The sequence below is a fragment of the Stegostoma tigrinum genome, chromosome 15 (assembly GCF_030684315.1).
Source record: "Stegostoma tigrinum isolate sSteTig4 chromosome 15, sSteTig4.hap1, whole genome shotgun sequence".
In the NCBI taxonomy this organism is placed as follows: Eukaryota; Metazoa; Chordata; class Chondrichthyes; order Orectolobiformes; family Stegostomatidae; genus Stegostoma; species Stegostoma tigrinum.
Window position 1 is genome coordinate 69,419,244 of NC_081368.1, and position 24,731 is coordinate 69,443,974.

At 42.3% G+C, this 24,731-nt stretch overlaps 1 protein-coding gene across 1 annotated transcript in view; it reads left to right on the forward strand.

Moving 5' to 3' along the window:
- trmt2b (tRNA methyltransferase 2 homolog B) overlaps positions 1-4,520 on the forward strand; it is a 28,342-nt gene extending 23,822 nt beyond the window's left edge. Inside the window, 2 exon segments of the mRNA XM_048544701.2 lie at positions 907-1,006; positions 3,710-4,520. Of these exon segments, the coding sequence (XP_048400658.1) occupies positions 907-1,006; positions 3,710-3,836 (227 nt within the window). The 3' untranslated portion in view covers positions 3,837-4,520.
- Positions 4,521-24,731: the final 20,211 nt, after the last annotated feature.

Here is a 24,731-nt window from a genome sequence, read left to right on the forward strand (position 1 = left end):
GCATGACTGTCATTAGAGCCTAACCATTAACACCTTGGTGGGTCACCATTGACCAGAAACTGAACTGGATCAGGCACATATACAGGGATCTGCTTGTAAAGTTGTTCCTGTTAGCACTGTTACTCTGTTAGGATGAAAAATCTTGTCAATCATTGCATGATTCATGTTGGTGTTGTTGACTACTCTCGTATGGTTGCTGACCAGATTTTGTTACCATTTTGTTGTGGCCCCTCCTCCTTAGATTTGTAGCTCTTCCCACTTGTGAGCTCTCCCCATGCTGCACCTCTGTCCAAAGTCTTCACCAAGGAGTGCACCCTCCACCCACCCTCGTAATATTGCTCCACTAACACTCTCACTACCTCTGCTCTTTTCTCCTGCCCTCCTTCCCATGGGGCTCCAGTAAGTGCCAAGTTCAGCAGCCCCCTTACCTCACTTCCACCCCCAAGACAGTGCTCTAAATGGCCCAGTGGCATACTGCAGCCTTGAACCAGTGTTAAAGGACAAATGAAATTAAATCTATCTGGATTCCAGTGGCATCATCCAACCAGACAAAACGGAACAGCACCCTTGCGTTTCCTCAATCTGACACATGGCACTGGCCAGCTCCCCACAAAGAGAAAGAAAAAGAGAGAGACAGATGTGTCCAAGAACAAGTGATGGCCTCAGTTGGTGGCCTGGAATCTACTGAGAAAATCCCCCATCCAGCACCAGCCCTGGGCAGTATAGCCCCTAGCTCCACTCTTAAGAGGGTCCACCACAGAACCACTATAAGTAGAATGCTACATGAAAAATTATAATGGAAAAATGTCTACTGTTATTTCATTTGCCAATCTAGAGTTTAGGCATTTAAAGTATCTCGGTTTAGATGATGCAGCTATTATGTTTCTGTTTTATTTTGCTTTTCAGATTACAGGGTGGTGCGAGCAATTCGTAATTGTGAGCAGATTCAGAAGCTCGTGTACATCTCCTGTAAGCCAGAGGGTGAAGCCATGAGAAACTTTATTGAGTAGGTAGCATTGGTGAATACTCAGAGCACCATGTTATTGCTAGGCAGTCCCATCCATTCCCATTTAATTCAGTACACCCAGGATTTGGAGGGAATCTAATCACTTGGGCCAAACAAACCTAAGAAAATAGTGCTTCAGAAAGCAAGGCATATACCTATCTGTAACCATCGGTGAGCCAGTTTGGTTTGATCTGCGTGGAGGGGTTAATGTGATCACAGGCACGCATTGGGGTTGCGTGATTTTGACAAACTCCGAATTTTGTCCCCTCGGCAGAAAACCGACTGATCTGGATCATAGAATCCCTACAGTGTGGGAACAGGCCCTTCAGCCCAACAAGTCCATACTGACTCTCGGAGCATCCACACAGACCCATTCCCCTATAACCCACCAAATCTGCACATTCCTGAACACTGGGCGATTTTGCATGGCCAATCCACGTAGCCTGCGCATCTTCGGACTGTGGGAGGAAACCGGAGCACCTGGAGGAAACCCACGCAGCCTCGGGGAGAATGTGCAAACTCTGCGCACACAATCACCCGAGGGTGGAATTAAACCCACGTCCCTGGTGCTGTGAGGCAGCAGTGCTAACCACTGAGCCACCATACCACCCCAAAGCGTAGGAACTCATCGTCTCTGAATGTTAGCTAATTACCTAGACTAGAGGCTGAGTGACGAACTGCGTCGACTTGCTGGCTGAAGACAGGTAAGGGAAGTTTCCAGGACAAAAGAAAGGAAGCGCGTTCTCGGTCTTCATTGATATACTTGAGAAATAACTGTGGAAGAAGTCATCATCTGCAATCTCCCACTGACTCAGCCATTGGTAATTGCTGTCCAGAATTTGGAAAGGCGTGTACATTAGTTGAGAACAAAATTGAGATTGCTGTGATTACCTGTGTTATGATACTACAAATTGTTAAGCTTCCAGGTGAAGAGCCATCAACTAGCTTCCCTTCTTCATTCACCCTTCCCCTTCAGTTGGTGAAGCATAATTTAAAAGCAGATCACTTCCTTTATAGATTTCTTTTTCCCAGGCCCAAACCAACTTGTTTTATAAGTAGCCAATTTAACTAGGCTTTCTTCACTTAACAAAGAGTGATTTTATTTATTAAAAAACTTGAGAAGAATTAGAAATGTAACACATGCATACACAGACTAGAAGTGAGTTGAGTCCAAAATAGTTAAGTGTCTGAAAAATAAACATGTGGCTCACTTTCTGAATTGTTCGAGAAGAACAGATAATGACGTGTTACGGCTGTTATAGTTTATTGGTCATGTTAATGTTGGTAGTTGAATAGTTGGTCTCACTGTTGTTAATTTTGCAGAGTGTTTGAGATTCTGTTATTCTGATTCCTTTTGACCATGATTGAATTCCAGCACTTGGGGTGAGAGAGAGTCCTTTTTATTGTGCTGTTTCCTTTTGTCTGGTTTGTAGTACTGATAGTGAAATGAGGATCTTTACCCACAGCATATTAATATTTGCACACAGGCTGGTATGCAAAATAGCGTTCACTCCCACTAGGGCACTCCAGTTGAATTGAAGCCAGCTTTTTAACCCCTGTCCTTGTGTATTCTTGAGTCCTCGGTATCTTTGCACGAGATCACAGCCCAGTCACTCTTGAGTTGCCTCGACCCCTTCTGAAAGGTTGTTTGAATTTCTCTTCACATCTGTGGGTGTGAAATTTTATGGTCTCTCTCTCTGCATTTATTCAGTTAACTTACATCCACAGCCCTTTTTAACAATCAGCCATCTTTGTCTTTCAAAAAGCTTTCAATTTTTTTTCAAATATTTTGGGATTACAACTTAAAGATGTCCACAGTACTTTGGGATTCTGACCTGTGGCCATGCCCCTGTTAGAATTCAAAGATAATTGAAATCCCATTCCAGTTTGCAGTTGGAGAACTGTACTCCAGTTTAAGTCAGGACCTTCAGATGCTGCAGTGAAATTTAAAATAACGTCATTCATTGGAGAGAATGTGCAATATCCTGAGTTAATATTACAGCAGTTCAGGTGACTGAATCAACATCCTCAATCTCAGCATGAATAAATAAAACTCTCCGAACCCAAGACTGAGCTATACCCTTCACCAACCAATCTCTAGACGTTCTGGGATTCCCTCCTTAAGGGCATTGTGGGTCTGTCTGCTCTAAATGGACTGCAGTGGTTATGGAAGGCAGTTCACATCACTTTCTCGAGGGCAACCAGGGATGGGCAATAAATGCTGGCCCAGTCAGGTCACTGACATCCCATGAAAGAATGAAAAGAAATAAATACTTGAAGTAAATGCAGGTATGTGGAGAGAGAGACTAACAAGATTACTCTTCAAAACAGCTGTCTCAAGAAGTAAATGCAGGTATGTGGAGAGAGAGACTAACAAGATTACTCTTCAAAACAGCTGTCTCAAACACTAAAGTTCAAATGGCTTCTTTCTGTACTATGCTAATCTGTGATTCTACAACAAGAAATCCATACTTGAGAATAGTTAAATGTTCCAGGAGAAAAACCTTATTGTTTGAAATCAGGATCTGCCCTGAAGCAAATCTTTGAAGTCATTCCATATTTTAAGTCAACAGAAGTGCTCATATGGGAATGAGTAACTCTAATCACAATTCCTAATTTTATTGGACCTACCAGTACGTTACAGCCAAGACAATGTAGCTGAATGATTGGGCTTTAAGCTATAACTGTTGTTGCTCATTTCAGACTGTGCTGCCCACCTGACCAGCAGAAGAAGCTGTTCGGTGATCCCTTCACTCCAAGGCTAGCTGTGCCTGTGGACATGTTCCCACACACTTCTCACTGTGAACTTGTGCTGCTGTTTGAGAGATAAGCCTGCACCCATGCTTTGAGAAAGGAGACTGGCTAATAACTGTAGAGCTGCTGAAAACAATGTAGCAATGTTGCAGAAGTTAATCATTGGTCACTACCTTTGGAGTGTGGTTTGAAATGGACCCAGTTTGACTGGTCATGGTAGTTCCTCCGTACTGGAGTGATTAGCGGTGTGCTGATGAAGTTTGAAGTTCATACCTCCAATAAATGGCGAATGATTGTTTTTGCAATTTTCTCTCCAAGCTTTTAGAAGATGTTGATTTCCTACATTGCTGCAGGATGACCAAGAACCTGTTGGTTCTCAGATATGGAAATATGTTAATTGCAATTCAAATTTAATCATCTTTTACACAAGAAGAAGTGAGCTAATCCAATTGTTCTTGAAAAATATTGACTACCATTTAGTTTTCTTTGGCCTGAATAGAATTGATTAAAAGTAAAAGTCATATTTTATATGAACAGGATGAAATTTGACTGTAAGGCTCAATATTTCCCAGTCTGCATATGTGGTGTACTCTCATCAAAAAGTAAAAGTCATGTCATTATTTTAATGCAGCACCTCACCAGCATTTCCTACTCAATATAAGGCAGTTATATTGATATGCTGCACATCCAGTTTAAATGGATACATCACGTGAGCAGACTTCCTGAAGACAGGTGAATGATTGAATTTTAGAATATTTTTCCAGAATATTTGAGAATAAAAGAAAACAATTTTTATTATTTATCTCTTGTGTGTGAGTCATTTTGGCTGGAAAGGTACATATTGCAAAATCAGTTTAGGGTAACACAATTCAAATCAATGCATGACAATGAGAGAATCTGAATTGAGTTTCTTTTTCAAATCTTGCAACTGTTGATTTATTGTAAAATTCCAGGTGGCTTGCTTCTGCCCTTTCAGAAAGGAAACATGTTGTTCTTAGCCTTGGTCTGCCTCTCTGTAACTGTGCCCCCACCCCACCCCCCTGTGGATGGCTTTAAACTGCCTTCCAAAATGATTTTCTCAGTTGTCAGGGTAGTCGGGATGGGATGAAAATTAGAGTTGCTGGAAAAGCTCAGTAGGTCTTGCAGCATCTGTGAAGTAAGAAACAGTGAACATTTCCAGTCCAGTGACCCTTCCTCAGAAGTTATGGTGGTTGGAAAAACATTAGTTTAGAACATAGAACAGTACAGCACAGAACAGGCCCTTCAGCCCACAATGTTGTGCCGACCATTGATCCTCATGTATGCACCCTCAAATTTCTGTGACCCCATACATGTCCAGCAGTCTCTTAAATGACCCCAATGACCTTGCTTCCACAACTGCTGCTGGCAACGCATTCCATGCTCTCACAACTCTCTGCGTAAAGAACCTGCCTCTGACATCCCCTCTATACTTTCCACCAACCAGCTTAAAACTATGACCCCTCGTGCTAGCCATTTCTGCCCTGGGAAATAGTCTCTGGCTATCAACTCTATCTATGCCTCTCATTATCTTGTATACCTCAATTAGGTCCCCTCTCCTCCTCCTTTTCTCCAATGAAAAGAGACCGAGCTCAGTCAACCTCTCTTCATAAGATAAGCCCTCCAGTCCAGGCAGCATCCTGGTAAACCTCCTCTGAACCCTCTCCAAAGCATCCACATCTTTCCTATAATAGGGCGCCCAGAACTGGACGCAGTATTCCAAGTGCGGTCTAACCAAAGTTTTATTGAGCTGCAACAAGATCTCACGACTCTTAAACTCAATCCCCCTGTTAATGAAAGCCAAAACACCACATGCTTTCTTAACAACCCTGTCCACTTGGGTGGCCATTTTAAGGGATCTATGTATCTGCACACCAAGATCCCTCTGTTCCTCCACGCTGCCAAGAATCCTATCCTTCATCCTGTACTCAGCTTTCAAATTCGACCTTCCAAAATGCATCACCTCGCATTTATCCAGGTTGAACTCCATCTGCCACCTCTCAGCCCATCTCTGCATCCTGTCAATGTCCCGCTGCAGCCTACAACAGCCCTCTACACTGTCAACGACACCTCCGACCTTTGTGTCGTCTGCAAACTTGCTGACCCATCCTTCAATCCCCTCGTCCAAGTCATTAATAAAAATTACAAACAGTAGAGGCCCAAGGACAGAGCCCTGTGGAACTCCACTCACCACTGACTTCCAGGCAGAATATTTTCCTTCTACTACCACTCGCTGTCTTCTGTTGGCCAGCCAATTTTGTATCCAAGCAGCTAAGTTCCCCTGTATCCCATTCCTCCTGACCTTCTGAATGAGCCTACCATGGGGAACCTTATCAAATGCCTTACTGAAGTCCATATACACCACGTCCACAGCTCGAACCTCATCAACCTTTCTAGTCACATCCTCAAAAAACTCGATAAGGTTTGTAAGGCATGACCTACCCCTCACAAAGCCGTGTTGACTGTATTTGATCAAGCCATGCTCTTCCAGATGGTCATAAATCTTATCCCTCAGAATCCTTTCTAACACCTTGCAGACGACAGACGTGAGACTTACCGGTCTATAATTGCCGGGGATTTCCCTATTTCCTTTCTTGAAGAGAGGAATTACATTTGCCTCTCTCCAGTCCTCAGGTACGACTCCAGTGGAGAGCGAGGATGCAAAGATCTTCGCAAGTGGCGAAGCAATTGCATTTCTCGCTTCCCAAAGCAGCCGAGGACAAATCTGATCCGGGCCTGGCGACTTGTCAATCTTAATGTTTGACAAAAGTTTCAGCACATCAGCTTCGCCTATCTCTATCCATTCCAGCATGCACACCTGCTCTTCAAAGGTTTCATTCACTACAAAGTTCGTTTCTTTCGTAAAGACAGAAGCAAAAAACTCATTTAGGGCTTCCCCTACCTCCTCAGGCTCCACACACAAGTTCCCTATGCTATCCCTGATCGGCCCTACTCTTTCTTTGACCATTCTCTTATTCCTCACGTAAGTGTAAAATGCCTTTGTGTTTTCCCGGATTCCTTCTGCCAAGCCTTTCTCGTGCCCCCTCCTGGCTCTCCTCAGACCATTTTTGAGCTCCTTCCTTGCCTGCATGTAATCCTCTCTAGCTGAACTTGACCCTAGCTTCCTCCACCTTATGTAAGCTACCTTCTTCCTTTTCACTAGAAGCTCCACCGCTCTCGTCATCCAAGGTTCCTTTATCTTACCCCTTCTTGCCTGTCTCAGAGGGACATATTTACTCATCACTCCCAACAACTGTTCCTTAAACCGACTCCACATGTTTATAGTTCCCTTACCATGGAACAACTGCTCCCAGTCCATGCTTCCTAACTCATGTCTACCCTGCCCACACTTTCTTTGGTCAAGGAAAGAACCTAAAGAGAGAGAAGAGCAGTTGGACAGACAGAGTTGATAACGATCAGGCTGGGAGGGTGAGTAGTTGTTAATGGGGACTATTTGTGACTGACAACAGGTGGTGTGTAATGGTAGGCTAAGTGGTAACAAGGCCTGGTGTGTGGGGTAAGGGGTTGAGACAGGAGAGTTAAAGTCCTAAAATTATTGAACTGGACATTGAGTCTGGAGGGCTGCCTGGTCCCCAAGCGGAAAATGAGGTGCTGTTCCTTCAGCTTGTGTTGGGCTTCGCTGGAACACTGCAGCAAGCCAGAGACAGATGTTAGCCACAGAACAGAGTGGTGCGTTAAAGTGGCAGGCAATGGCTAGTTCAGGGTCTCTTTTTTTTGCAAGCAGAATGTAGATGTTCTGCGAAACAGTCACCCAGTCTACACTTTGTTTCCCCAATGTAGAGGAGACCACATTGTCAGCAATGAATGCAGTCGACTAGATTCTGGGAAGTGCAGGTGAAATGTTGCTTCACCTGGAAGGTATTTTTGAGCCCTTGGATACTGGGGAGGGAGGAGGTAAATGGGTCGGCGCTGCACCTTTGCCGGTAACAGAGGAGGGTGCAGTAGGGCTTTGAGGAGGTGTTGGGGGAGGAAATGTGGGCCTGTTTCCTTTGGAAGGCAGATGAGGGAAGGGAATATGTGTCTGGTGGTGGTGGAAATGGTGCCTGATGATCTTCTGGATTTGGATGTTGGTGGGATGGTAGGTGAGGATAAGGGGAACCCTATCGCTGCTTCGAAAGGAAGAAAAGGGGTGAGTGTGGAAGTGTGGGTGATGGGTTGCACCTGGTTGAGGACCCTGTCCAAAACAGAGTGGGAAATCCTCAGGTGACAAAGATGGACATTTCGGAGGCTCCCTTGTCAAGTTGGCCTCATCTGAACATATGACAGAGAGGGAGGATCTGAGAGAATGGAATGGAGTCTTTACAGGAAGTAGGGTGTGAGAATGTATAGTCCAGGTAGCCGTGGGAGTTGAATGGGTTTGTTGTGGATATTAGTGGCCAGTCTATCCCCAGAAATGTTGAGGAAAAGCAAGGGAGGAGACAGAGACAAACCAGGTGAAAGTGTGGGCAGGGTGGAAGTTGGAGACGAAATTGATGGAAGTTTTCCAATTCCAGATGAGAGAGATAAGCTGCATCAATGATATCATTGATATTTGGAGGAAGAGTTGCGGGCCGGGGCCAGAATAGGACTGCTTGCAAAAAAGACCCTTAACTACCATTGCCTACTACTTTAACGCACCACCCTGTTACCTGGCCAACATGTCTGTCTCTGGCTTACTGCAGTGTTCAAGCAAAGCTCAGCCCAAGCTGGAAGAACAGCACCTCATTTTCCGCTTGGGGAGCATGCAGCCCTCAGTATTCCATATCGAGTTCAAATATTTTAGGGCATAAACTCTCTCACGTCACAGCCCCTTAACCCACATACCAGGCCTTGTTACCACATAGCCAGCCATTACACACTACCTGTTATTAGTCAATAATACATGAAGATGAAATAGTCTGTCACCACTCTGGAGCCTCTGTCATGGACCCCTGCACACATATCTGAACAAGTTAGAGGAAACAAATGCCTCCATTTCACAGCAGCTGCCAGAAAGGAACCAACAAAATGGAGCCCTCAAGGCCATCTAGGAAATCTCAGTCACAGCAACTTAGCTGCAGAGCAGCCTGATTTCATACAAAGACGTGCTGTCACAAATGTTCTTCCATGATCTCAGGACTTGTGAAACTACCTCTCATTCAATGAAGCATAGCTGAAGTTCAACCAGGAGCATCAAGGGCTGAAAGTGGCAGAAATTGGCTTCAACAAAGAAGAAAATGAGTATAAAATGGCCATTTGTTCAGAATTCCATTCCCTGTGATGTCTCCAAAACACATTGGGAAGGTTCACCCCAATTTCAGAGATCTGAAAACCAACAAAATGAGACAATTTAGGGATATTGTCATGTGACAGATTCCCAGGGATGTGTTAAAGTTGGGTTTGAGGATGCTCAGGTGTGCGGTGGGATCCCATCTGGACGTACCCTTATCTGGACAGAATTTCACATTGGATTCAAGCTTCTGTACTTCACCTGGGCACCTGTGCCCCATGATCTGAGCTGCCTTCGAAGTATTTGTCACATGTCTTTTAGAGATGCAAAGCAGCTGGTCATGTACAGGCAGTTACTACACACCATCCACCTCTTCTCCTTCATCTCCTGCATTGGCGTGCCCATTTAACACTGGCCGATGGAGATCCCAAGTGGAGGGTTCTCTACATGGGAATCCTCCCTCTTGCCCTCGGGGATCTGGGGTGGAGGGTGTTGCACGCAGCACAACCCTGTAACCGCAGATTGCAGGGTTCATGGACTCCCAGCCCAACTGTTTGTTTTGTGGTGCTGTGGATTCTGTGGACCATGTGTACATTGGTTGTAGGCATTTGCACTCGCTTCAAGATATCTAAAGGACCTTCTCCTCTGCTTTTGGTTGCACTTTAGCCCCGTGCTCCTGATCTTCAGGCACCCGGTGTAGACAGGTCAGAGGGTCTCCTCACGAGTCTGCTCCTGAGTCTGGCCAGGTTGGCTGCAAAACAGGTCCATGTAGCAGGCCGTGGAAGGAGTCATTTCGGCCGAACAACCTCCCCCTTCCGCAGCTATGTCCAATTCTGGGTATCCTTGGAGAGGGAGCACAAGGTTTCCACCAATGCTGTCTGTGCTTTTAGGGAGAGGTAGGCACCATGGTGGGTGGAGTGCTTTATTTCACCCTCCAACTCTGATTTAATCCCTAACCTTCCCCTTCACGTTTTTCATGTAGGTGTTTCCCCAACCGGGCTGTGCTTGACACTGGGTCCCTGGCCACATGGGTGTTTTTCCTGCTGGTGGAATATTGAATAAAATTATTTACACAAATGGTATTTTCACTGAGCCCCTAAACACACACACACACACACACACACACACACACACACACACACACACACACACAGTGGATGTTGCAGGGAAAAGTAAGCACTACTGCTATGTGGTATTAGTGTGGAGGGTACAAAAAGAATCAAAAAACTGGGGATTTAGAATATCAGTTCAGGGGACTAATAGAACATAGAACATAGAACATAGAACAGTACAGCACAGAACAGGCCCTTCAGCCCACAATGTTGTGCCGACCATTGATCCTCATGTATGCACCCTCAAATTTCTGTGACCATATACATGTCCAGCAGTCTCTTAAATGACCCCAATGACCTTGCTTCCACAACTGCTGCTGGCAACGCATTCCATGCTCTCACAACTCTCTGCGTAAAGAACCTGCCTCTGACATCCCCTCTATACTTTCCACCAACCAGCTTAAAACTATGACCCCTCGTGCTAGCCATTTCTGCCCTGGGAAATAGTCTCTGGCTATCAACTCTATCTATGCCTCTCATTATCTTGTATACCTCAATTAGGTCCCCTCTCCTCCTCCTTTTCTCCAATGAAAAGAGACCGAGCTCAGTCAACCTCTCTTCATAAGATAAGCCCTCCAGTCCAGGCAGCATCCTGGTAAACCTCCTCTGAACCCTCTCCAAAGCATCCACATCTTTCCTATAATAGGGCGCCCAGAACTGGACGCAGTATTTCAAGTGCGGTCTAACCAAAGTTTTATAGAGCTGCAACAAGATCTCACGACTCTTAAACTCAATCCCCCTGTTAATGAAAGCCAAAACACCATATGCTTTCTTAACAACCCTGTCCACTTGGGTGGCCATTTTAAGGGATCTATGTATCTGCACACCAAGATCCCTCTGTTCCTCCACGCTGCCAAGAATCCTATCCTTCATCCTGTACTCAGCTTTCAAATTCGACCTTCCAAAATGCATCACCTCGCATTTATCCAGGTTGAACTCCATCTGCCACCTCTCAGCCCATCTCTGCATCCTGTCAATGTCCCGCTGCAGCCTACAACAGCCCTCTACACTGTCAACGACACCTCCGACCTTTGTGTCGTCTGCAAACTTGCTGACCCATCCTTCAATCCCCTCGTCCAAGTCATTAATAAAAATTACAAACAGTAGAGGCCCAAGGACAGAGCCCTGTGGAACTCCACTCACCACTGACTTCCAGGCAGAATATTTTCCTTCTACTACCACTTGCTGTCTTCTGTTGGCCAGCCAATTTTGTATCCAAGCAGCTAAGTTCCCCTGTATCCCATTCCTCCTGACCTTCTGAATGAGCCTACCATGGGGAACCTTATCAAATGCCTTACTGAAGTCCATATACACCACATCCACAGCTCGACCCTCATCAACCTTTCTAGTCACATCCTCAAAAAACTCGATAAGGTTTGTAAGGCATGACCTTACCCCTCACAAAGCCGTGTTGACTGTATTTGATCAAGCCATGCTCTTCCAGATGGTCATAAATCTTATCCCTCAGAATCCTTTCTAACACCTTGCAGACGACAGACGTGAGACTTACCGGTCTATAATTGCCGGGGATTTCCCTATTTCCTTTCTTGAAGAGAGGAATTACATTTGCCTCTCTCCAGTCCTCAGGTACGACTCCAGTGGAGAGCGAGGATGCAAAGATCTTCGCAAGTGGCGAAGCAATTGCATTTCTCGCTTCCCAAAGCAGCCGAGGACAAATCTGATCCGGGCCTGGCGACTTGTCAATCTTAATGTTTGACAAAATTTTCAGCACATCAGCTTCGTCTATCTCTATCCATTCCAGCATGCACACCTGCTCTTCAAAGGTTTCATTCACTACAAAAATTTAAAATTTAAAAACAAATTAAAGGTGAGTTTGAATTTAACAGCATTGGAGTTGGAAAGCCAGGATATTGTAAAAAAAATTTCTTTTAAAAAAGTCAAAGAACCGTGAATGTGGGAGAGCTGAAACAGAAATTGCTGGAGAAACTCAGCAGTGCTGACAGCATCCATGGGAAGAAATCAGTCATTGTTTTGAGTCCGGTGACTCTTATTCACTTCTGCTCTGCTTTCACCTCATAGATTAGATTAGATTCCCTACAGTGTGGAAACAGACTTAGGGTTTCTCCAGTAATTTCTGCCTTTGTTTAAAAAACCTTTACCTGTGTCAGTGGCGTTTGAAGTAACTGAACACTTTGTAATGTACAATCTGTTCTTGCACAGTACAGTGCCAAATCTACACATCAATTAGTGGATTAAACTGATGGGTTTGGAACATAGAACATAGAACATTAAGGCACAGTACAGGCCCTTCGGCCCTCGATGTTGTGCCGACCTGTCATACCCATCTCAAGCCCATCTGACCTACACTATTCCATGTACGTCCATATGCTTATCCAATGACGACTTAAATGTACCTAACGTTAGCGAATCTACTACCGTTGCAGGCAAAGCATTCCATTCCCTTACTACTCGCTGAGTAAAGATTTTTTCTTCCATGCATTTGCCCACTCACTCAGTCTGCCCAAATCTTACTGCAAGATATCTGAACCTTCCTCACAGCTCACCTTTCCAACCAACATTATGTCACCTGAAAATTTTGAGATAGAACATTTAGATCCCTCATCCAAATCATTAACAATAGATTGTGAATAGCTGGGTCTTAGTACCATTCTCTGCTGTACCCCATTTGTCATTGCTTGCTATTCAGAAAAAGATCCATTTGTTCCTAGATAATAAAATGTGAGGCTGGATGAACACAGCAGGCCAAGCAGCATCTCAGGAGCACAAAAGCTGACGTTTCAGGCCTAGACCCTTCATCAGAGAGGGTCTAGGCCCGAAACGTCAGCTTTTGTGCTCCTGAGATGCTGCTTGGCCTGCTGTGTTCATCCAGCCTCACATTTTATTATCTTGGAATTCTCCAGCATCTGCAGTTCCCATTATCTCTGATTCCATTTGTTCCTACTCTGTTTCCTTTTTGCTAACCAATTTTCTGTCCATCTCAATACACTAATTTTACTCAGTTATCTCGAGTGGAACTTTGGTGAAATTCTACTGATTACATTCTCAAAGAATTCCAGTAAATTTGTTGAGCATGAGCTCCTGAGATGCTGCTGGGCCTGCTGTGTTCATCCAGCCTCACATTTTATTATCTTGGATTCTCCAGCATCTGCAGTTCCCATTATCACTAGTCTATAGTTCCTGTTTTCTCTCAAAGTCCCTTTTTAAATATTGGAGTCACATTAGCTACCTTCCAAATTGTAGGAACTGTTCCAGAATCTTCAAAGATGACCATCAATGCATCCACTATTTCTAGGGCCACTTCCTTAAATACTCTGAGATGTGGATAATCAGGCCCTGGGGTTTTATCAGTCTTCAATCCCATCAATTTCTCCAGCACCATTTCACTACTAGTACAGATTTGCTTCAGTTCCTCCATTTCATTAAAATGCATCATTCCTGGTATGTTGTTCATGTCCTTCTTTGTGAAGGCAGAAGAGAAGTATGTATTCAGTTTGCCAGCCATTTGTTTGTTCCCAATATAAATTCCAGTTTCTGACATAAAGGACTTACATTAGTTTTCACTAATATTTTTCTCTTTACATACCTGTAGAAACTTTTACAGACAGTTCTTGTGTTCCTCACAAGTTTATTTTCATACTCTATTTTCCCCTTCTTAATCAATCCTTTAGTTCTCTTTTGCTGACTTCTAAATTGTTCCCAATCATCAGGTCTATTGTTTTTCTTGCAAATTTGTATACCTTTTTTGCATCTAATGCTATCTCAACTTGCCTCATAAGCCATTGATTGACCATTGTTCTCTTTGCACTATTGTGCCAGATAGGAATAAACAATTTTTGTAGTTCACCCATTTGCTTTTTGAATGTTTGCCACTGCATATCCATTGTATTGCCTTTCAGTAACACCTCCCAACATGTCATAGCCAACTCATGTTTCATACATTTGTACTTTTCCTTATTAAGATTTAGGACCCTAGTCTCAGAAACAACTACCTCACTCTCCATCTTGATGAAGCATTCTATCATTTTATGGTTGTTCATCCCCAAGAGGTCTCTCAAAACTACAAGACCAATTATTCCTTATTGTTGCATAATACCCAGTCTAAGATGGCCTGTTCTGTAGTTGGTTCATCAACATATTGGCCCAGAAAACCATTCTGCACACATTCTAAGAATTCTCTACTGTTGTGACTAATTTGCTTTGCCTAATCTATTTGCAGATTAAAGTCACCCATAATTGCAAATATTCCTTCATCACATGCATCTTTCATTTCTTGTTTAATGCCATTACCAATGTCACCACTGCAGTTTGGTGGTCTATATATCACTTCCACTAAAGCTCTGTTAGTATTAAGGTGAGGTGAGGTGGGGTGGGGTAATATAGTTTAATTCTGCATAGCAGTTTATTTGATAACTAACTTGGCCATGTTTTTTTAGGACTTATGTTTTAAACAGAAGCTAGATTTTAAGTTTACTTAAAGTGCCTTTTGTTCCAACTAAGCATAATAGTGAGAAACAAATTGACAACATTTATTTTGGTGATTGAATAAGAATTTACCCTTTTAGTATAGCTTATCAAGTGGGGAGGTTGAATTCTTATCACCGTCATGATGAAATCTAGCTGTTATTCTTGCACAAGAAAGAGAGGATTGCTTCTATCATTCATGTGTTAAATAACCTACATGGAATCACAGAGACAAGGAAAGGCCCAAATTATTTCCTTAGCCCATGGAGGGTTCAGCTGTAGCAACAGAAGTTTTACCACATTTAGTACCCTGAGCATTGGCAGGAGGAATAATCATCCAGTATTCATACCAATGATCATTCTCCAGAGTGGTCTGTTGGATAGTATAAGCACCTGAACATTAACTTGAATTTAATACCCTCCATGGTAAAATGGCCTCTGTTAATAGTTGGCTAGGCATGTAGAGTCGCTGTTTGGATGAGGTACAGGAGAACTATCCTAGTCTTTGGAGCCAAATTCCAAATTCCAGCAACAGGCAGCTGATTGGAGACAAGGATCTTCAAATAAAGTGAATCTCTTTATTACTGTGGTCAGAATGTTCACAATTACAACTAACAACAACAAGACAAATTTAGCAGCATTTATTTTAAATGTTTTTCAAACTCAATATTTAGCTTAATGAGACAGCATCACATTTTGAATTATGCAAACAATATTTGCTGTTATAAACTGGTCAAGATACAGATTGTTTCTGGTCTTCGTTTTCATTTTATTTCAATTTTCACAAGCCAAATTTCAAAAAACGGATTGTCTTAAAAGTGCGCTAGTGCCTTCCATGATCTTTACGAGCCCAACATCGCGATTATGGTGATGAATAAAAATACATAAACACACTATCTGGTACATTCTTTTATGAACACATATGAGAAAGCTGCTTCTGATTTTGCTCAGAGTTTGGCCAAGTTATTTCACTTACAGGGCAACAGCACAGGTTTCTAGAGATTTACTAAGAAGTGTGAATGTCACTTGCTTTATTTCATGGGAATGGGACTCAGCCATTCAGCCTATGAAGCCTGACCTGACATTCAACAAATGATCAAGACCGATCAACCACTTTAATGCCTTTTACCCACCCCGTCTCCATAACCCAGTACTCCACTGGTAATCAGAAATCTATCAATCTCTATCTTCAACATGCTCAAAGACTGAACTTCCACAACTGTCTGGAAGAAATTTCTATAAGTTCTTAACACTGAGTTGAAAAAAAACTCTCCTCACCCAGGCCTAAGTGGCATTGCCCTTATTTTTAATTTGTTCCCCTGGTTCTGGACTCATTTGCATTCGCCCTTGTTGATCTCTTGAAATATTTTGTAACATTCCATGCAAGCCCCTCTCATTCATCGAAACTCTTGAGAATGCAAGCCTGGGTTGCAAACATCTCTTTGTAGGACAGTCCCACCATCCTGGGAACAAACCTCGTGAAGTTTCATTGCACTCTTTGGCAATAATATGTTTCCTGAGATAAAAAGACCAATTCTGCAGATATTACTCTAGGTGCACTCCAACCAAACTCTTACACAATTAGAGGGAGACTTCCTGCTCCTATATTCAAATCCTCTTACGATCAAGGCTAACAGTTCACTAGCATTACTAATAAGCTTGCTGCACTTAAATGTTAGTCTTCAATGATTTATCAGTAAGGACACTGAGATTTCTTCATATATCTAAAAGTTTTTAAAATTCATTCACAGGGTATGAGTGTTGCTGGCTAGTCCATCCCCAATTGCCTAGAGAGTAGTTACGAGTCAACTACATTGTTGTCACATGTAGGCCACACCAGGTGAGGACAACAGTTGCTTTCCCTAAAGGGGATTAATGAGCCAGATAGGTTTTCCAACAATTAACCACTGTACCAAATCATTGCCTCTTTCCAACTGCCTGCCATTTAAAAAATATCCTCCATTTCTGTTTCTCCTACCAAAGCAGATAACCTCACGTTTTTCGCTGTTTCACGTTGTAGGTGTGGTTAATTTGGTGAATTCTAACTTGCCTGTACATCATTGTGGTTATCACTGATGTAGCTTTCAGTGGAGCATAACTGGATACTGATCCCAGTAAACGATCATCTAACTAAGTGATCTCTGACACCCATTTGATTAATGGCACCAATAACTCTCATTCAATGTAAAAATCAATGCTGCAACATATTCTATCTGCCTAGTTCTTGCCCATTCACCAAGCACATACTGCGGCTTAGCTTTGTACCATCTGCAATTTGGAATTATGATGTTTGGTCCCCACTTCCAAGTCATTGATACCATTTTTAAAAATAATTTTATTCAAGTCATTGACATATATGGTGAACAGCTTGGGCCAAGTACTGATCCTGTGTTATCCCACTAGTCACAGACTGCCAACACAATCTAACTAAATTATATCCAATAACCTCTTAATTTCTATCAAACCATGAAATTTCGTTTGAAGCTTGGACCAAAATTACTTACTATTCTTTCTTATAACAAGTGCACGTTCTGAACGTCAACCGCTTGTACTTTCTAAGTAGTTTTATTTTTTGCACTATCCTCAGTCACCACTGGGGGTCAGAAGAGTCCAATGGCACGTTCTGTGAGGCAGTGAACCCAAGTCTGAATGTAGAGATAGCAACCCAGACTCATGCAGGTTGCGTGGATGTACAAATATCAGGGCAGACACCAGCTAAGAGACACACAGGTGTGGACATACTGAGAGGGACAGCAATCTAGATGCTAAATATTCTACATTGATAGGGAATAGCAGTGAGCAGCATTGCTAATAGGAATACCAAATATAGACATCCACAGGTGCCCCTGAAGAAGACTTGCTGTTCTTTTGACCCTGCAGCAATTCAGTAGCATTTCACATTTTGTGCACAGCACATTATCGTAAAGATTGAACCAAACAATATTTGAAACAAAACATTTGGGAGAAAGTAACACAACTGTCAAATTATGAACCATTCTGAAGAGTTGATGCTACTGATGCATTAAAAATATTTCAGACTTATTAGAAGTACTTAAGCTAAAAAGAAAAACACCCTGCATTTCAGTAAAGCTACTGACTCAAGGCCATTAATGTTCAATCTGTCAGACCGACAGATTATCAATTCCCACTAGTGGTTCGAAAAGTCATGTATGTTTCGCGTTTAAGGTGACTGGTTGGGTCCGTTGGACAAAGTTGCAGCATTGATTTTTACATTGAATGAGAGTTATTGGTGCCATTAATCAAATGGGTGTCAGAGATCACTTAGTTGGATGATCGTTTACTGGGATCAGTATCCAGTTATGCTCCACTGAAAGCTACATCAGTGATAACCACAATGAAGGCAAGTTAGAAGACACCAAATTAACCACACCTACAACAAGAAACAGCACAGAAACAGACCCTTTGGCCCAACAAGTCCACACTGACCCTCAGAGTATCCGACCCAGACCCATCCCCAGACACTATGGGCAATTTAACATGGCCAATCCACGCAGCCTGCATATCTTTGGATTGTGAGCACCCGGAGGAAACCCACACAGACCCAGTGAGAACGTGCAAATTTTACACAGTCGCCCAAAGGTAGAATTGAACCCAAGTCCCTGGTACTGTGAGGCAGCAGTGCTAACCATTGAGCCAACATACAATGATGGTTTTTGCAGCAGAAACAGCTGCACCATCTTTTTTATCTTTTCTCCATGGCCATCTGGAAGAAGACTTCAAATATGAATTCAAATCAACTTTATTGTCACATGTACCCATTGATACAGTGAAAATTTTTACAAGTTGCCATTTATGGCATTATCTAAGGTACAACCGTAACTAGACACAGATTCTTAAGTACAAATTCTGGTGGAAAAAAATAATAAAAACAAAGAAATATAAAGTAAAGCATTACAATTTATAGGAATAAATTTGAAAAATGAAGAACTAATAAGATCAGAAGTTTTTCCAAACCAGTTCATGTTGGCACCTAACCTCTAGTCTGCATTGGACCTTGACTCCAGACTGCGCTGGCTTCATCTCAATGGGACACTGCACTGGAATCACCGTGAGGCCAGAAATGCTAAGGCCATGTGAGGTTGAGAGGCTGAGCAGTGAGATCTCCATACCAGGTCTGTGCTGAGGCTGAGAGCCCAAGTCTGCAGCAAGGCAAAATGTTCAAGTCTGCACTAAGGTCACGAATTCAGGATATTGAGAAGAAAGAAGAAAAAGATACAACACAGAGAGAAAAAAAAATGAATGAGCTCTGTCTGAGGAGTCCTACTCCACTACAATCTTGGACTAATTCACAGGATGAGGGAGTCACTGACCAGGCAGCATTTATTGCCTATCCCCAATTGCCCAGAGGGCAGTTAAGAGCCAACCACATTACTACTGGTCTGGAATCGTGTGTCGGCCAGACCAGGTAAAGATGGCAGTTTCCTTCCCTGAAGGACATTCATGAACCAGATGGGTTTTTCCCCTGACAATTATCAGTGGGTTCACAGTCATCACTTTAATTCTTAATTCCAGATATTCACTGAATTCAAATTCCAACATCTGCCATGGTAGGATTTGAACCCAGGTCTCAAGAACCTTACCTCAGTTGCTGGATTGACAGCCCATGATAATACCACTGGGCTACTTGCCTCCACCAACTGACTCACTTTCTTCAAATGTTGATTGAAAAGGGCTGTCAGTTCGGAGAAGTAAATGATGCACTCCTTTCCCAGGTTTCTGCACTTCAATAATTTTGAAATTATTTGATTTTTGCTACCTTAAACCTTTCCTGTACTTGGTGAAGTGCCAAATGCAGTAGTAATAGCTAAGAAATTGATGCAAAACAATTGTTTAATCAGGGGATAATAGCACCTATGCTTTCATTGATCTAATCAATGTAGGAACTCATGGCGATCAGTTTGATGTATCACAGTCCCCCTTGGAAAGGCCTAGTAAAGCCCAGTAATCCAGCATCAAAATCGTTTTTGCTGTCCTTTTATTTGGAAGATTATGGTAGCTGAAATTTAATTACCCTAATCGACTCAGGAGATTATGACGATCATTTTGGCATATCACAGGGAACAACAGAAAGGCTATGGTGGGGCTTCAAAAAAAAATGCCTCCCTCACACACATAAACACACAGATACATATATCTACACTGATCCATTTATTACAGAGAAGATGTGCAGACAAAGCAAGGATGATACTTTCACAAGGCAACTTGTTAGGGTATGAAATGCAGTGCCTGGAAATATGATGGAGTCAGATTCAACTGAAGCAGTCAAGAGGGGCATTGAATGATTATTTTGGACAGAAAGGCATATGGAGAAAAGGCAGGAGATTGCCAGTAGGTAAGGGAAATGGTGCAGACACGATGGGCCAAATGGTCTCCTTCTGCGCAGTAACAATTCTGTGATTCCAAAGATGCTACCTGGGGATTATGACACTATAAGGCACACGTCACTAAGTTCTCCTGATGCCAGTCAGCACAGGATTGCTTTGCAGTTAAGATTCTTTCAATAGCTTTTTGTCATCCTCCCTTTACCTTGCTGCACTCCAAAATATCCAATCATTGTCAGAGAATCCTTTCATCACTCTCTGATCTGGAAGTTGCTCTATTATTTCTGGAATCCCCTGAGAATATGTCCTTATTATTCCCCTGTGATGTGCTGCCCTTCAGAAATGTCATTCAGAGGCAAACCTTCAGGCTCTGCAATGTATGCTGACAAGACTCATTTTTGTTTTCGATGTGATTATGGGACACAGGCATCGCTGTCAAGGCCAACATTTAGAGCTGATCTATAACTGCTCTTGAGAAGCTGAGATAAGCTGCTTTTTTTTTAATTGTCACAGTCCTTTGTGTAGGGACACTCATAATGCTATCACAATCTCACCATCTTTTAACGTCATGTGGGTGTTACAGCCCTGCATTCTGAATGGAGCCATGCCCTAACATCAAAGAAACCTCATGTAAACAGTGGAATTCCATCAATTAAAAAAAGGAAATCGTAACGATAAGATTGTCAGTAGACCTTAAAGATGACTTGGAATTGTACGGCATGAGAAAAACAGGCTATTCAGCTCAACCAGTCACATTTCTAAAGGAGGGGGGTTGTTTTAAAATAGACATTTTGGCAGATCAGGAGTCGATGTAGTTCAGCGAGCTCAGGGGGAAATGTTTGGATGACATTTGGTACAAGTGAGAACTTAGGCATCTGAGGACATGGAATCATTGTGGACTTTTCTATTTATCCTTTCATCAGGTACCCTTGAAGGATCAGACAAAAATAAGAGGGGCCATGTATCACGATTTATTTGAAGAGGAATGTCATGTTTCAATAGTCCTGATGCTGGAATATTATGGGTGTTTTTTTCATCTTAATACTATCTCAGCTATGCCTTTGATTCTTGCCTTTGATGACTGGGAACTTTAGACCTTCAAAGATATTAAACATTAGGATGTTTGATGAAGCAGTCTTCTATACATCAGAGTGAATTTGTTTTTTTCTCATGCTGAAAATCACAGCCTTGTCATCACAGTCAAAGATGTTAACAGATCTATTTTGGCCAAATGCCTGATCTGGGATCAAATACAACCAGAGACCCTCTGTAAATTCAGGCTTTGGTATTTGGCGACTGTGCTTTAATGCACGGTGGTTCTGTGTTCTCAGTTTGATTTGTTCTTTTTGATAAGTTTGGACTTACAAAAAGAATGTGAAATCGTCATTCTGTCTGTGTTAGCTATGGTCAGTTACTTTTGCTGCTGACAGGGTTTGCACGTATACTGAGGCCACTTCACAATTAGAAACCTCAGAAAGCAGATGGCTGGTTCTGCCAAGGTGAAGTGTGGAGACTTCCCTGAGAAGTTATTGATATATAGCTTCTGTTTCACAGCTTTGGAAGAGAAAGACTTCTTTAGCCTCAAAGTCCAGAGATTGCAAATCGCTTTACATATATGAAATACTTCTTGAGTAGTTTTATAACTGGGAAACTTTTAACCAAAATAACCAACTTCATTGACTGGCCCCCTAATTAAGTAATTAAGCTCCACACTTTGGAGATAATGGGAACTGTAGATGCTGGAGAATTCCAAGATAATAAAATGTGAGGCTGGATGAACACAGCAGGCCAAGCAGCATCTCAGGAGCACAAAAGCTGACGTTTCGGGCCTAGACCCTGATGAAGGGTCTAGGCCCGAAACGTCAGTTTTTGTGCTCCTGAGATGCTGCTTGGCCTGCTGTGTTCATCCAGCCTCACATTTTATTATCTTGGAAAGCTCCACACTTTGTTATCTTGGATTTTCCAGCATCTGCAGTTCCCATTATCTCTCTCCACTTTTCAGTGACTTTTGTTCAAACATAAATCAGAGTCAATGCAATTTTTACACAAATTAACAAGAAAATTATTCTGCAAATAACAATTTAAATTTCACTTTAAATTGTCAATGCAACAAAGATATATTTGTCTTGCATAGCCTCAAATGTTCACTTCACTCCCCACACATACGTGGTACTATGTAGCTGCACTGTTCCACAACGTTCTATTCTTAATATACACAGAATCCTACATTCAGCAACAACTTACACCTTTGAGTTATGTGTGATTCTCTTCAGCAAGTATGATGAAATCTGTGCTCTTAAGCTTGCATTTTTGAAACACATCCTAATTGTAAATGGAAACTAAAAAGGAAATGGAGAAAGACAGCCTGCCCTTCCAGTCTCTCCGAACATTAAGGTAATAACATCAAAATGAGGTAATAAGAACTACAGATGTTGGAAGTCAGAGGTAACACAGTTTGGAGATGGAGAAACACAGCAGGGCAGGCAGCTTCAGAGGAGCAGGAAAGTTGATGTTTCAGTTCAGGACCCTCCTTCAGAAAATTCAGAACAAGAGATCCCAAAGCCAAATCCGATGTTGGAAACCAATGAAAGGTTACGGAGCCAAAAGATTAGATTCCCTACAGTGTGGAAACAGGCCCTTTGGCCAAACAAGTCCACACTGCCCCTTGGAGAATCCCACCCAGACCCATCCCCCCTGAACACTATGGGCAATTTAGCATGGCCAATCCACCTAGCCTGTACATCTTTGGACTGTGAGAGGAAACTGGAGCATCTGGAGGAAACCCACGCAGACACAGGGAGAATGTGCAAACTCCACACAGACAGTCACCGGAGGCTGGAATTGAACCTGGGTCCCTGGTGCTGTGAGACTCCAGTGCTCACCACTGAGCCACCGTGTCACGCCAGAGCTCAGTGATAATTCAAGTGGTGCAGTACAGGCAGGCTGAAGAAGGTGGCGATGAGATCAAAAAGCTGGGAATTGGCAAATATACAATTGCTGCAGCTTTTTCTGGACTTGAACACAGCATGAGTGGATTTACATCATCCAGACAACCATAAATTGAGTTGATGAAGTTCTGCAGAATTGTGCCATTTTTGGTGAAAACTGTACCTGTAGAGGTCAGTTCAGTTGGCTGTGCACTGTTATCAGCTGAGGATCAGGCTAAATCCTAGAGCAGAGCTTGAAATTCCTTGTGAGAAAAATAGAATTTTGATGGACTTTGTGACTGAGAAGAACAACATAAATGTTGAATGCACTGCTAAGCCAATTCCTAAAGTTTGTCTTCATTGTTTCTGCCATTTAACATGTAATTAGCAGTTTATAATGGGCTGAAATTTGCCTGTTAACTCAATTTTAAATGCATGTGGATTCTGGCAGTGATTAATTTTTTTCTTAAACTGTGGAATTTTATGTTCACCCTTTGAGTAATTAACCATGATTAGAGATTACTTCTTTTTCACAAAAAAAGTTACTTTTTTGACTTGAAATCATAGTACACAAGTCACAACTTCCAAAAATCCTCTCTCCCTTGGATCATGTCAGTCCTGATGGTGTAATTTTTCTCGAGTTGCTTTTCAAACAACCAATTAATTATGCTTCAGTTCACTCTTTCTGGGAAAGGACTCAGATCTTTAGCCTCTGAGCTATTCACACAGCTTTCCAGGTTTTAGACCTTTGTAGCCAGCTTACACAGTATCTGCAAGGGTTCCTATGGCCTTTTCATCAAACAGTAAAATTGACTACTTTCTGAGAGTCATTTGTTTCTTTCTACAAGATATGCTGATTACCTTCAACTTGCAGATCCCCTGCTTTGCTGCTGCTCTGTTTTGAGTCTACCAATTAAACTGCTGCATTTTTAACTTCTGTTCTGTTGCTACTGCTTCCAGGTCAAGGATTGTTCAGTTAAATGGACAAATATTTTTCACTGTCCAAGAAAACCACAATTAATCTCTTTATACTGATGAAAACTCTTAAAAGTCATTTTCAAACATTCTTGAAAAATAATGATAGATTCTACAGACATTTTAAAGAAATTGCAAATTTTCGTTATTGTTCTGCTTCGGGGTTAAAGGTCACTCAAGTGTGGCGAGGGTGGTAACGAGTTGTGCACAGCCCAAGTATCAAATATGTTTCTGACTTGATAGAAGTGCTTCTTATTTTTGGCTGTACCCTAATAAATTGAAGTTCAAATTGTGGTGAGTAATTAATTTCCCAAAGTGCAACTCAAGCAATAGATTACTCTTAAACTGTTGTCAAGATTGTTTGTTCGCAAACATAGCAACCAAATTTGTGCCCAGCTAGTTCCCAGATATAGCAATGAGTTAAATGAACAGATCATCTATTTTACTGTTTATTGAGGCCACGTCACTGGCGAAGGAGTCTTCTGCTCTTGCTTCTGGGCTGCTTGGGATTTAGTAGATATTCCAGACAGGACAGATGGGTCATTGGTTTAATGCCTCATTGAAAAGATAATACAGGACTCCCTTTGTACTGCTTTGGGGTGTGTGTCTAGATTCTGTGCTCAGATCTTTGAGCACCATTGAGCAATATGCATTGTTGAGCATTTTTTAAATCGGCTACATTACCCAGAAAGCTGGTGAACAATTAATGATTGATCAATTGCTGCCATTCAGTTCTTTAGGATTTCAACAAAATGGCCATCAGTAGACATTATCTCTCCTTGATGCATCTAGGATGGTCAGTGCACATTACTTTCTTTGAAATATCACTTTGAGCTACATTACTTTACTAAAAACAAGAGCTTTCCTTAGTTCTGCATTGGCTGGGAATGGAAAAAGCTGTTGTTGAAGTGTTAATATTATAATACACTGTGCTCACAAAGTGTT